This window comes from Cherax quadricarinatus, chromosome 29, assembly GCF_038502225.1.
Source record: "Cherax quadricarinatus isolate ZL_2023a chromosome 29, ASM3850222v1, whole genome shotgun sequence".
In the NCBI taxonomy this organism is placed as follows: domain Eukaryota; kingdom Metazoa; phylum Arthropoda; class Malacostraca; order Decapoda; family Parastacidae; genus Cherax; species Cherax quadricarinatus.
In genome coordinates this window covers 22,062,742-22,076,658 of record NC_091320.1, presented here as the reverse complement: position 1 = coordinate 22,076,658, position 13,917 = coordinate 22,062,742, and the positions used below count along the sequence as shown (strand labels likewise).

General features: G+C 48.8%; 1 protein-coding gene across 1 annotated transcript in view; it reads right to left on the bottom strand.

Moving 5' to 3' along the window:
• hig (hikaru genki) overlaps window positions 1-13,917 on the bottom strand; it is a 163,275-nt gene that overhangs the window by 21,527 nt on the left and 127,831 nt on the right. Inside the window, exon 6 of the mRNA XM_070089799.1 lies at window positions 9,148-9,357. Coding sequence (XP_069945900.1) covers window positions 9,148-9,357 — 210 coding nt within the window. The remainder of the gene's footprint in view (window positions 1-9,147; window positions 9,358-13,917) is intronic.

Genomic DNA, 13,917 nt, shown 5'->3' with positions numbered 1-13,917 from the left:
GAGCTGGGAGACTTCAGTAGTGTCAGTCTGAGCTGGAGACTTCAGTAGTGTCAGTCTGAGCTGGAGACTTCAGTAGTGTCTGTCTGAGCTGGAGACTTCAGTAGTGTCAGTCTGAGCTGGAGACTTCAGTAGTGTCAGTCTGAGCTGGAGACTTCAGTAGTGTCAGTCTGAGCTGGAGACTTCAGTAGTGTCAGTCTGAGCTGGGAGACTTCAGTAGTGTCAGTCTGAGCTGGGAGACTTCAGTAGTGTCAGTCTGAGCTGGGAGACTTCAGTAGTGTCAGTCTGAGCTGGGAGACTTCAGTAGTGTCAGTATGAGCTGGGAGACTTCAGTAGTGTCAGTCTGAGCTGGGAGACTTCAGTAGTGTCAGTCTGAGCTGGGAGACTTCAGTAGTGTCAGTCTGAGCTGGGAGACTTCAGTAGTTTCAGTCTGAGCTGGAAGACTTCAGTAGTGTCAGTCTGAGCTGGAAGACTTCAGTAGTGTCAGTCTGAGCTGGGAGACTTCAGTAGTGTCAGTCTGAGCTGGAGACTTCAGTAGTGTCAGTCCGAGCTGGGAGACTTCAGTAGTGTCAGTCTGAGCTGGAGGACTTCAGTAGTGTCAGTCTGAGCTGGAAGACTTCAGTAGTGTCAGTCTGAGCTGGAAGACTTCAGTAGTGTCAGTCTGAGCTGGAGGACTTCAGTAGTGTCAGTCTGAGCTGGAAGACTTCAGTATTGTTAGTCTGAGCTGGGAGACTTCAGTAGTGTCAGTCTGAGCTGGAAGACTTCAGTAGTGTCAGTCTGAGCTGGAAGACTTCAGTAGTGTTAGTCTGAGCTGGGAGACTTCAGTAGTGTCAGTCTGAGCTGGAAGACTTCAGTAGTGTCAGTCTGGGCTGGGAGACTTCAGTAGTGCCAGTCTGAGCTGGGAGACTTCAGTAGTGTCAGTCTGAGCTGGAAGACTTCAGTAGTGTCAGTCTGAGCTGGGAGACTTCAGTAGTGTCAGTCCGAGCTGGGAGACTTCAGTAGTGTCAGTCTGAGCTGGAAGACTTCAGTAGTGTCAGTCTGAGCTGGAAGACTTCAGTAGTGTCAGTCTGAGCTGGAGGACTTCTGTAGTGTCAGTCTGAGCTGGAAGACTTCAGTAGTGTCAGTCTGAGCTGGGAGACTTCAGTAGTGTCAGTCTGAGCTGGAGACTTCAGTAGTGTCAGTCTGAGCTGGGAGACTTCAGTAGTGTCAGTCTGAGCTGGAAGACTTCAGTAGTGTCAGTCTGAGCTGGAAGACTTCAGTAGTGTCAGTCTGAGCTGGAAGACTTCAGTAGTGTCAGTCTGAGCTGGGAGACTTCAGTAGTGTCAGTCTGAGCTGGGAGACTTCAGTAGTGTCAGTCTGAGCTGGAAGACTTCAGTAGTGTCAGTCTGAGCTGGGAGACTTCAGTAGTGTCAGTCTGAGCTAGAAGACTTCGGTAGTGTTAGTCTGAGCTGGGAGACTTCAGTAGTGTCAGTCTGAGCTGGGAGACTTCAGTAGTGTCAGTCTGAGCTGGGAAACTTCAGCAGTGTCAGTCCGAGCTGGGAGACTTCAGTAGTGTCAGTCTGAGCTGGGAGACTTCAGTAGTGTCAGTCTGAGCTGGGAAACTTCAGTAGTGTCAGTCTGAGCTGGGAGACTTCAGTAGTGTCAGTCTGAGGTGGGAGACTTCAGTAGTGTCAGTCTGAGCTGGGAGACTTAAGTAGTGTCAGTCTGAGCTGGGAGACTTCAGTAGTGTCAGTCTGAGCTGGAGACTTCAGTAGTGTCAGTCTGAGCTGGGAGACTTCAGTAGTGTTAGTCTGAGGTGGGAGACTTAAGTAGTGTCAGTCTGAGCTGGGAGACTTCAGTAGTGTCAGTCTGAGCTGGGAGACTTCAGTAGTGTCAGTCTGAGCTGGAGACTTCAGTAGTGTCAGTCTGAGCTGGGAGACTTCAGTAGTGTCAGCCTGAGCTGGAAGACTTCAGTAGTGTCAGTCTGAGCTGGAAGACTTCAGTAGTGTCAGTCTGAGCTGGAAGACTTCAGTAGTGTCAGCCTGAGCTGGAAGACTTCCGTAGTGTCAATCTGAGCTGGAAGACTTCAGTAGTGTCAGTCTGAGCTGGGAGACTTCAGTAGTGTCAGTCTGAGCTGGGAGACTTCAGTAGTGTCAGTCTGAGCTGGGAGACTTCAGTAGTGTCAGTCTGAGCTGGGAGACTTCAGTAGTGTCAGTCTGAGCTGGGAGACTTCAGTAGTGTCAGTCTGAGCTGGGAGACTTCAGTAGTGTCAGTCTGAGCTGGGAGACTTCAGTAGTGTCAGTCTGAGCTGGGAGACTTCAGTAGTGTCAGTCTGAGCTGGGAGACTTCAGTAGTGTCAGTCTGAGCTGGGAGACTTCAGTAGTGTCAGTCTGAGCTGGGAGACTTCAGTAGTGTCAGTCTGAGCTGGGAGACTTCAGTAGTGTCAGTCTGAGCTGAGAGACTTCAGTTGTATCAGTCTGAGCTGGAAGACTTCAGTAGTGTCAGTCTGAGCTGGGAGACTTCAGTAGTGTCAGTCTGAGCTGGGAGACTTCAGTAGTGTCAGTCCGAGCTGAGAGACTTCAGTTGTATCAGTCTGAGCTGGAAGACTTCAGTAGTGTCAGTCTGAGCTGGGAGACTTCAGTAGTGTCAGTCCGAGCTGAGAGACTTCAGTTGTATCAGTCTGAGCTGGAAGACTTCAGTTGTATCAGTCTGAGCTGGGAGACTTCAGTAGTGTCAGTCTGAGCTGGGAGACTTCAGTAGTGTCAGTCTGAGCTGGGAGACTTCAGTAGTGTCAGTCTGAGCTGGGAGACTTCAGTAGTGTCAGTCCGAGCTGAGAGACTTCAGTAGTGTCAGTCTGGAAGACTTCAGTAGTGTCATGAGCTGGCAGACTTCAGTAGTGTCAGTCTGAGCTGGAAGACTTCAGTAGTGTCAGTCTGAGCTGGGAGACTTCAGTAGTGTCAGTCTGAGCTGGGAGACTTCAGTAGTGTCAGTCTGAGCTGGGAGACTTCAGTAGTGTCAGTCTGAGCTGGGAGACTTCAGTAGTGTCAGTCTGAGCTGGGAGACTTCAGTAGTGTCAGTCTGAGCTGGGAGACTTCAGTAGTGTCAGTCTGAGCTGGAAGACTTCAGTAGTGTCAGTCTGAGCTGGGAGACTTCAGTAGTGTCAGTCTGAGCTGGAAGACTTCAGTAGTGTCAGTCTGAGCTGGGAGACTTCAGTAGTGTCAGTCTGAGCTGGGAGACTTCAGTAGTGTCAGTTTGAGCTGGGAGATTTCAGTAGTGCCAGTTTGAGCTGCGAGACCTCAGTAGTGTCAGTCTGAGCTGGGAGACGTCAGTAACGTGAGTCTGAGCTGGAAACTTCAGTAGTGTCAGTATGAGCTGGGAGGCTTCAGTAGTGTCATTCTGAGCTGGGAGACTTCAGTAGTGTCAGTCTGAGCTGGAAGACTTCAGCAGTGTCAGTCTGAGCTGGAAGACTTCAGTACTGTCAGCCTGAGCTGGGAGACTTCAGTAGTGTCAGCCTGAGCTGGAAGACTTCAGTAGTGTCAGTCTGAGCTGGAAGACTTCAGTAGTGTCAGTCTGAGCTGGAAGACTTCAGTAGTGTCAGTCTGAGCTGGAAGACTTCAGTAGTGTCAGTCTGAGCTGGGAGACTTCAGTAGTGTCAGTCTGAGCTGGAAGACTTCAGTAGTGTCAGTCTGAGCTGGGAGACTTCAGTAGTGTCAGTCTGAGCTGGGAGACTTCAGTAGTGTCAGTATGAGCTGGGAGACTTCAGTAGTGTCAGCCTGAGCTGGAAGACTTCAGTAGTGTCATTCTGAGCTGGGAGACTTCAGTAGTGTCATTCTGAGCTGAGAGACTTCAGTAGTGTCAGCCTGAGTTGGAAGACTTCAGTAGTGTCAGTCTGAGCAGGGAGACTTCAGTAGTGTCAGTCTGAGCTGGAAGACTTCAGTAGTGTCATTCTGAGCTGGGAGACTTCAGTAGTGTCAGCCTTAGCTGGGAGACTTCAGTAGTGTCAGTCTGAGCTGGAAGACTTCAGTACTGTCAGCCTGAGCTGGAAGACTTCAGTAGTGTCAGTCTGAGCTGGAAGACTTCAGTACTGTCAGCCTGAGCTGGAAGACTTCAGTACTGTCAGCCTAAGCTGGGAGACTTCAGTAGTGTCAGTCTGAGCTGGAAGACTTCAGTACTGTCAGCCTGAGCTGGGAGACTTCAGTAGTGTCAGCCTGAGCTGGGAGACTTCAGTAGTGTCAGCCTGAGCTGGAAGACTTCAGTAGTGTCATTCTGAGCTGGGAGACTTCAGTAGTGTCATTCTGAGATGGGAGACTTCAGTAGTGTCAGCCTGAGTTGGAAGACTTCAGTAGTGTCAGTCTGAGCAGGGAGACTTCAGTAGTGTCAGTCTGAGCTGGAAGACTTCAGTAGTGTCAGTCTGAGCTGGGAGACTTCAGTAGTGTCAGCCTGAGCTGGAAGACTTCAGTAGTGTCAGTCTGAGCTGGAAGACTTCAGTAGTGTCAGTCTGAGCTGGAAGACTTCAGTAGTGTCAGCCTGAGCTGGAAGACTTCAGTAGTGTCAGTCTGAGCTGGAAGACTTCAGTAGTGTCAGTCTGAACTGGAAGACTTCAGTAGTGTCAGTCTGAGCTGGAAGACTTCAGCCAGTGTCAGCCTGAGCTGGGAGACTTCAGTAGTGTCAGTCTGAGCAGGGAGACTTCAGTAGTGTCAGTCTGAGCTGGAAGACTTCAGTAGTGTCAGCCTGAGCTGGGAGACTTCAGTAGTGTCAGTCTGAGCTGGAAGACTTCAGTAGTGTCAGTCTGAGCTGGGAGACTTCAGTAGTGTCAGCCTGAGCTGGAAGACTTCAGTAGTGTCAGTCTGAGCTGGAAGACTTCAGTAGTGTCAGTCTGAGCTGGAAGACTTCAGTAGTGTCAGCCTCTGCTGGAAGACTTCAGTAGTGTCAATCTGAGCTGGAAGACTTCAGTAGTGTCAGTCTGAGCTGGAAGACTTCAGTACTGTCAGTCTGAGCTGGAAGACTTCAGTAGTGTCAGTCTGAGCTGGAAGACTTCAGTAGTGTCAGTCTGAGCTGGAAGACTTCAGTAGTGTCAGTCTGAGCTGGAAGACTTCAGTAGTGTCAGTCTGAGCTGGGAGACTTCAGTAGTGTCAGTCTGAGCTGGAAGACTTCAGTAGTGTCAGTCTGAGCTGGAAGACTTCAGCAGTGTCAGCCTGAGTTGGGAGACTTCAGTAGTGTCAGTCTGAGCTGGAAGACTTCAGTAGTGTCAGTCTGAGCTGGAAGACTTCAGTAGTGTCAGCCTGAGCTGGAAGACTTCAGTAGTGTCAGCCTGAGCTGGAAGACTTCAGTAGTGTCAGCCTGAGCTGGAAGACTTCAGTAGTGTCAGCCTGAGCTGGAAGACTTCAGTAGTGTCAGCCTGAGCTGGAAGACTTCAGTAGTGTCAGCCTGAGCTGGAAGACTTCAGTAGTGTCAGTCTGAGCTGGAAGACTTCAGTAGTGTCAGCCTGAGCTGGAAGACTTCAGTAGTGTCAGCCTGAGCTGGAAGACTTCAGTAGTGTCAGTCTGAGCTGGAAGACTTCAGTAGTGTCAGTCTGAGCTGGAAGACTTCAGTAGTGTCAGCCTGAGCTGGAAGACTTCAGTAGTGTCAGCCTGAGCTGGAAGACTTCAGTAGTGTCAGCCTGAGCTGGAAGACTTCAGTAGTGTCAGCCTGAGCTGGAAGACTTCAGTAGTGTCAGCCTGAGCTGGAAGACTTCAGTAGTGTCAGCCTGAGCTGGAAGACTTCAGTAGTGTCAGTCTGAGCTGGAAGACTTCAGTAGTGTCAGTCTGAGCTGGAAGACTTCAGTAGTGTCAGTCTGAGCTGGAAGACTTCAGTAGTGTCAGCCTGAGCTGGAAGACTTCAGTAGTGTCAGTCTGAGCTGGAAGACTTCAGTAGTGTCAGTCTGAGCTGGAAGACTTCAGTAGTGTCAGCCTGAGCTGGAAGACTTCAGTAGTGTCAGCCTGAGCTGGAAGACTTCAGTAGTGTCAGCCTGAGCTGGGAGACTTCAGTAGTGTCAGTCTGAGCTGGAAGACTTCAGTAGTGTCAGCCTGAGCTGGAAGACTTCAGTAGTGTCAGCCTGAGCTGGAAGACTTCAGTAGTGTCAGCCTGAGCTGGAAGACTTCAGTAGTGTCAGTCTGAGCTGGAAGACTTCAGTAGTGTCAGCCTGAGCTGGAAGACTTCAGTAGTGTCAGCCTGAGCTGGAAGACTTCAGCAGTGTCAGTCTGAGCTGGGAGACTTCAGTAGTGTCAGTCTCAGCTGGAAGACTTCAGTAGTGTCATTCTGAGCTGGAAGACTTCAGTAGTGTCAGCCTGAGCTGGAAGACTTCAGTAGTGTCAGCCTGAGCTGGGAGACTTCAGTAGTGTCAGTCTGAGCTGGGAGACTTCAGTAGTGTCAGTCTGAGCTGGAAGACTTCAGTAGTGTCAGTCTGAGCTGGAAGACTTCAGTAGTGTCAGTCTGAGCTGGAAGACTTCAGTAGTGTCAGCCTGAGCTGGAAGACTTCAGTAGTGTCAGCCTGAGCTGGAAGACTTCAGTAGTGTCAGTCTGAGCTTGGAGACTTCAGTAGTGTTAGTCTGAGCTGGAAGACTTCAGTAGTGTCAGTCTGAGCTGGAAGACTTCAGTAGTGTCAGTCTGAGCTGGAAGACTTCAGTGCTGTCAGCCTGAGCTGGAAGACTTCAGTAGTGTCAGCCTGAGCTGGGAGACTTCAGTAGTGTCATTCTGAGCTGGGAGACTTCAGTAGTGTCAGTCTGACCTGGAAGACTTCAGTAGTGTCAGCCTGAGCTGGGAGACTTCAGTAGTGTCAGTCTGAGCTGGGAGACTTCAGTAGTGTCAGCCTGAGCTGGAAGACTTCAGTAGTGTCAGCCTGAGCTGGGAGACTTCAGTAGTGTCAGCCTGAGCTGGAAGACTTCAGTAGTGTCAGTCTGAGCTGGAAGACTTCAGTAGTGTCAGCCTGAGCTGGAAGACTTCAGTAGTGTCAGTCTGAGCTGGAAGACTTCAGTAGTGTCAGTCTGAGCTGGAAGACTTCAGTAGTGTCAGTCTGAGCTGGAAGACTTCAGTAGTGTCAGCCTGAGCTGGAAGACTTCAGTAGTGTCAGTCTGAGCTTGGAGACTTCAGTAGTGTCAGTCTGAGGTGGAAGACTTCAGTAGTGTCAGTCTGAGCTGGAAGACTTCAGCAGTGTCAGCCTGAGCTGGGAGACTTCAGTAGTGTCAGTCTGAGCTGGAAGACTTCAGTAGTGTCAGTCTGAGCTGGAAGACTTCAGCAGTGTCAGCCTGAGCTGGGAGACTTCAGTAGTGTCAGTCTGAGCTGGAAGACTTCAGTAGTGTCAGTCTGAGCTGGAAGACTTCAGTAGTGTCAGTCTGAGCTGGAAGACTTCAGTAGTGTCAGCCTGAGCTGGGAGACTTCAGTAGTGTCAGTCTGAGCTGGAAGACTTCAGTAGTGTCAGTCTGAGCTGGAAGACTTCAGTAGTGTCAGTCTGAGCTGGAAGACTTCAGTAGTGTCAGTCTGAGCTGGGAGACTTCAGTAGTGTCAGCCTGAGCTGGAAGACTTCAGTAGTGTCAGTCTGAGCTGGAAGACTTCAGTAGTGTCAGCCTGAGCTGGGAGACTTCAGCAGTGTCAGCCTGAGCTGGGAGACTTCAGTAGTGTCAGCCTGAGCTGGAAGACTTCAGTAGTGTCAGTCTGAGCTGGAAGACTTCAGTAGTGTCAGCCTGAGCTGGGAGACTTCAGCAGTGTCAGCCTGAGCTGGGAGACTTCAGTAGTGTCAGTCTGAGCTGGAAGACTTCAGTAGTGTCAGTCTGAGATGGAAGACTTCAGTAGTGTCAACCTGAGCTGGGAGACTTCAGTAGTGTCAGCCTGAGCAGGGAGACTTCAGTAGTGTCAGTCTGAGCTGGAAGACTTCAGTAGTGTCAGCCTGAGCTGGGAGACTTCAGCAGTGTCAGCATGAGCTGGAAGACTTCAGTAGTGTCAATCTGAGCTGGAAGACTTCAGTAGTGTCAGCCTGAGCTGGAAGACTTCAGTAGTGTCAGCCTGAGCTGGAAGACTTCAGTAGTCTCATGAAGTAGGGAGAGGGGTGAAATACCATGATTCTGGTGAAGGGTTCTTGGTCCAAGGAATCAGAGCTACCCTTTACCATTCTCTGAGAGGAGAGGGGGGAGCTGTAGGGACCCTTGGATTTAGAACTTTTCAATATATTTAATACTAAGAGTGCCATGTGAGCGTCGCCTTGATCACAAGGTGCACTAACTCTGCTACCCTCACCTACCTTGACAGAGGGGCACGATGTGGACACTGAACTTGACAGGTAGGCACGGGGCGAGCAGTGACCTTGACGGATGGGCACTGACCTTGATGGATGGGAAATGACCTTGACAGGTGTGCATGGCGTGGGCACTGTCCTTGACAAGTAGGCACGTGGTGGGCACTGACTTTGACAGGTAGGCACCGGGTGGACAATGCCCTTGGCAGGTAGGCACGATGTTGGCACTGATTTTGGCAGGTGGGTATGGGTAGATACTGACCTTGACATTGAGCACGGGGTAGGTACTAATTTTGACAGGTGGGCACTGACCTTAACAGGTGGGCACTGATCTTGACAGGTGGGCACTGACCCTGACAGGTGGGCACTGACCTTTACAGGTGGGCACAGTGTGGGCACTGACCCTAACATGTATACACTGACCTTGACGTAGGCATAGGATGCGTAATGACCTTCCTGGTGAGCACGGGGTAGGTACGGACCTTGACAGGTGGGTATTGGTCTTAACAAGTGATCACTGACCTTGACTGATGGGCACTGACCCTGCCAGTTTGGCATTGACCTTGACAGGTGGGCACGGTGTGTACTACCTTGACAGGCGGACACTGAACTGACGGGTGGGCTTTGGATGGGCATGACCTTCACAGGTGAACATGGGAGTGGGTTCTGACCTTAAAAAGTAGGCACTGACCTTGACAAGTAGGCACTGATCTTGACAGGCTGGCAATGACCTTGATATTTAGGCACGAGGTGGGTACTGACCTTCCTGGTGAGCACACGGTAGGTATTGAACTTGACTGGTAGGTACTGACCTTGACACGTGGGCACGGGGTGGGCATTGACCTTGACAGGTGGGAACGGGGTGGCCATTGGCCTTGTCAGGTGAGCACGGGATGGGCACTGACCTTGACAGGTGGGCACGGGGTGGGACCAGGTACCATTAGCAGTGCAGGTTAGGATGGTGTGACCCAGTAGACGGTAGCCAGGTACACAGGTGAAGACTGCGGCACCTGTGTAGGTGGTGTTGGCCACCTGCAGCTGCAGGTGAGGGTCGTCAGGTGCCAGCACGGGGCATCGCACCAACTGGCACTGCCCTGCGGAGCCAGACCAATCCCCTGTGGGTGGGGCGTGGGCGTCAGATGGGTGATGGTAGAGGTGGATGTTGTTGTGGTAAGAGTACCAGAAGTAATGTAGTAGCAGTAGTAGTAATAGCAGTAGTGATAGTAGCAGTAGTGGTGGTGGCAGTAGTAGTAGTAGTAGTAGCAATAGTAGTGGCAGTGGTAGTAGTAATAATAATAATTAGTAATGATAATAATAATAATAATAATAATAATAATAATAATAATAATAATAATAATAATAATAATAATAATAATAATAATAATAATAATAATAATAATAATAATAATAATAATAATATGTTCTTGAGGCAGTGGGTAGAATGAAAGGGGGTAAGGCAGCCGGGATTGATGGGGTAAAGACAGAAATGTTAAAAGCAGGTGGGGATATAGTTTAGGAGTGGTTGGTGCAATTATTTAATAAATGTATGGAAGAGGGTAAGGTACCTAGGGATTGGCAGAGAGCATGCATAGTTCCTTTGTATAAAGACAAAGGGGACAAAAGAGAGTGCAGAATTATTTGGGAATAAGTCTGTTGAGTATACCTGGTAAAGTGCATGGTAGAGTTATTATTGAAAGAATTAAGGAGGCTTTAGGAAAAGTAGGGGGTGTGTAGACCAAGTGTTTACAGTGAAACATATAGGGATTTATGGATGTGGAAAAGGTGTATGACAAGGTGGATAGAGGGGCAATGTGGCAGATGTTGCAGGTGTATGGAATAGAAGGTAGGTTACTGAAAGCAGTGAAGATTTTTATGATTATAGTGGGGCTCAGGTTTGAGTTTGTAGGAGATTATTTCCCAGTAAAAGTAGGCCTTAGACAAGGTTGTGTGATGTCACCGTGGTTGTTCAATATATTTATAGATGGGGTTGTAAGAGAAGTGAATGCGAGGGTGTTGGCAAGAGGTGTGGGGTTAAAAGATAAAGAATCTGACACAAAGTGGGAGTTGTCACAGTTGCTCTTTGCTGATGACACTGTGCTTTTGGGGGATTCCGAAGAGAAGTTGCAGAGGTTGGTGGATGAATTTGGTAGGGTATGTAAAAGAAGAAAATTAAAAGTGAATACAGGAAAGAGTGAGGTGATGAGGATAACAAAAAAATTAAGCGACGAAAGATTGAATATCAGACTGAAGGGAGAGAGTATGGAGGAGGAAAATGTATTCAGATATTTAGGAGTGGACGTGTCATCAAGATGGGTTTATGAAGGATGAGGTGAATCATAGAACTGATGAAGGAAAAAGGGTGAGTGGTGCACTTAGGAGTCTGTGGAGACAAAGAACTTTCTTTGTCTGTGGAAGCAAAGAGGGGAATGTATGAGAGTATAGTTATACCAACACTCTTATATGGGTCTAAAGCATGGGTGGTGAATGTTGCAACACTGAGAAGGCTGGAGGCAGTGGAGATATCATGTCTGAGGGCAATGTGTGGTGTAAATATAATGCAGAGAATTCTTGTTTGAAAATTAGGAGGAGGTGCGGGATTACCAAAACTATTATCCAGAGGGCTGAGAAGGGGTTTTTGAGGTGGTTTGGACATGTAGAGAGAATGGAACAATATTGAATGACTTCGAGAGTGCATAAATCTGTAGTGGAGGGAAACGTTGGAGGGAGGGGGTAAAGGAGGTTTTGTGAGTGGGGGGCTTGGACTTCCAGCGGGCATGCGTGAGCGTATTTGATAGGAGTGAACGGATACAAATGGTTTTTGGACTTGACGTGCTGTTGGAGTGTGAGGTAACATTTATGAAGGGATTCAGGGAAACCGGCAGGCCGGACTTGAGTCCTGGAGATGGGAAGTACAGTGCCTGCACTCTGAAGGAGGGGTGTTAATGTTGCAATTTTATAACTGTAGTGTAAAGCACCCTTCTGGCAAGACAGTGATGGAGTGAATGATGGTGAAAGTTTTTTTTTTTTCGGGCCACCCTGCCTTGGTGGGAAACGGCCGATGTTTGAATAGTAAAAATAATAATAATAATAATAGTGGTGGTGGTAGTAGCAGTAGTAGTAGTAGTGGTGGTGGTGGTGGTGGTAGTAGTAGTAGTAGTAGTAGTAGTAGTAGTAGTAGTAGTAATAGTAGTAGTAGTAATAATAATAATAATAATAATAATAATAATAATAAAGTAAATAATAATAATAATAATAATAATAATAATAATAATAATAAAGTTAATTTTATAAATCTGAATTTTCCAAATTAATGAGACACAGGAGTGACAATGTCAGAGGATCTCACTTTCAAGAATAACAACAATGACATTATCATAAACTAAAGAAAAAGGAAAGTATGGATAACGAGAAGCTTCAGAACAAGAGATGCCAAGCCAATCATAGTCCTGTTTAAGTCACTTGTTCTCTCTAGGCTGGAATATTGTTTTACACTAACAGACGTTTTCAAGGCTGGCGAAATTGCAGATCTAGAACAGAGAACCTTGGCTGCATGCATAAATTCAGTCAAGCCCCTTAATTACTTCAAGCATTTGCAGTCCCGCGCCCTGAACACCTTGGAAAGCAGGTGAGATACATTATTATTTACACCTGGAAAATAAAAAGGGGATTAGTCATAATCCTGTACACAGAAAACACTCTACCAAAGCAACAGGTTTGACAGGCAGTGCTAAATAGTCCAATGACAGCCAGGGCTGCCAACACAGTGAGAACAGTAAGAGAAGACACAATAAGTGTAAGGGGCCTAAGACGTTTCAATGCTCTGGAAAATCCTAGAGGAACTGGTCCCAAATCTGCACACAGAAATCACTCCCTATGAAAGCAAAGACTCGGCAGACGGTGCAACATCCTCCCCCTTCCTAAAGAAAAGCAAGGGCGCCTCCTATCATATAACAGAGGGATTACCAATAGACACCTGGCTGTCTTCAAAAGGGAGTTGGACAGGCACCTGAAGTCAGTACCTGTCTAGCCGGGCTGTGGTTCGTACGTGCGAACAGCAGTAACAGCCTGGTTGATCAGGTCCTGATCCACTGCGAGGTCTGGTCACAGACCGAAAGGAGGGAGCTCTTACAGTTTAATTAAAGCATTTACAGGTTAGGAAGAACTTTTACAGCTGAGGAACAGTTTTACAAGCTGAGGAAGAGCTCTAAGCTTAGGAAGACATTTAGCAGCTTTGGAAGAGCTTTTATGGCTTACGAAGAGCTTTCATAGCTTGAGAAAAGCTCATTCTTGTGTGACTTTCACCCAACAACAATAATAATCACAGTGAAAGCAAACTGTGTCCCCTTACTCACCTGAGGGGAGGCAGGTGACCTAAGTCACTCACCTGAGGGGAGGCAGGTGACCTAAGTCACTCACCTGAGGGGAGGCAGGTGACCTAAGTCACTCACCTGAAGGGAGGCAGGTGACCTAAGTCACTCACCTGAGGGGAGGCAGGTGACCTAAGTCACTCACCTGAAGGGAGGCAGGTGACCTAAGTCACTCACCTGAAGGGAGGCAGGTGACCTAAGTCACTCACCTGAAGGGAGGCAGGTGACCTAAGTCACTCACCTAAGGGGAGGCAGGTGACCTAAGTCACTCACCTGAGGGAAGGCAGGTGACCTAAGTCACTCACCTGAGGGAAGGCAGGTGACCTAAGTCACTCACTTGAGGGAAGGCAGGTGACCTAAGTCACTCACCTGAGGGAAGGCAGGTGACCTAAGTCACTCACCTGAGGGAAGGCAGGTGACCTAAGTCACTCATCAGAGGGAAGGCAGGTGACCTAAGTCACTCACCTGAGGGGAGGCAAGTGACCTAAGTCACCCACCTGAGGGAAGGAAGTGACCTAAGTCACTCACCAGAGGGAAGGCAAGTGACCTAAGTCACTCACCTGAGGGAAGGCAGGTGACCTAAGTCACTCACCTGAGGGAAGGAAAGTGACCTAAGTCACTCACCTGAGGGAAGGCAAGTGACCTAAGTCACTCACCAGAGGGAAGGCAAGTGACCTAAGTCACTCACCAGAGGGAAGGCAAGTGACCTAAGTCACTCACCTGAGGGGAGCCAAGTGACCTAAGTCACTCATCAGAAGGAAGGCAAGTGACCTAAGTCACTCACCTGAGGGAAGGCAAGTGACCTAAGTCACTCACCAGAGGAAAGGCAAGTGACCTAAGTCACTCACCAGAGAGAAGGCAAGTGACCTAAGTCACTCACCTGAGGGAAGGCGTGACCTAAGTCACTCACCAGAGGGAAGGCAAGTGACCTAAGTCACTTACCTGAGGGAAGGCAAATGACCTAAGTCACTCACCAGAGGGAAGGCAAGTGACCTAAGTCACTCACCAGAGGGAAGGCAAGTGACATAAGTCATTCACCTGAGGGAAGGCAAGTGACCTAAGTCACTCACCTGAGGGAAGGCAAGTGACCTAAGTCACTCACCTGACGGAAGGCAAGTGACCTAAGTCACTCATCAGAGGGAAGGCAAGTGACCTAAGTCACTCACCAGAGGGAAGGCAAGTGACCTAAGTCACTCACCAGAGGGAAGGCAAGTGACCTAAGTCACTCACCAGAGGGAAGGCAAGTCACTCACCTGAGGGAAGGCAAGTGACCTAAGTCACTCACCTGAGGGAAGGCAAGTGACCTAA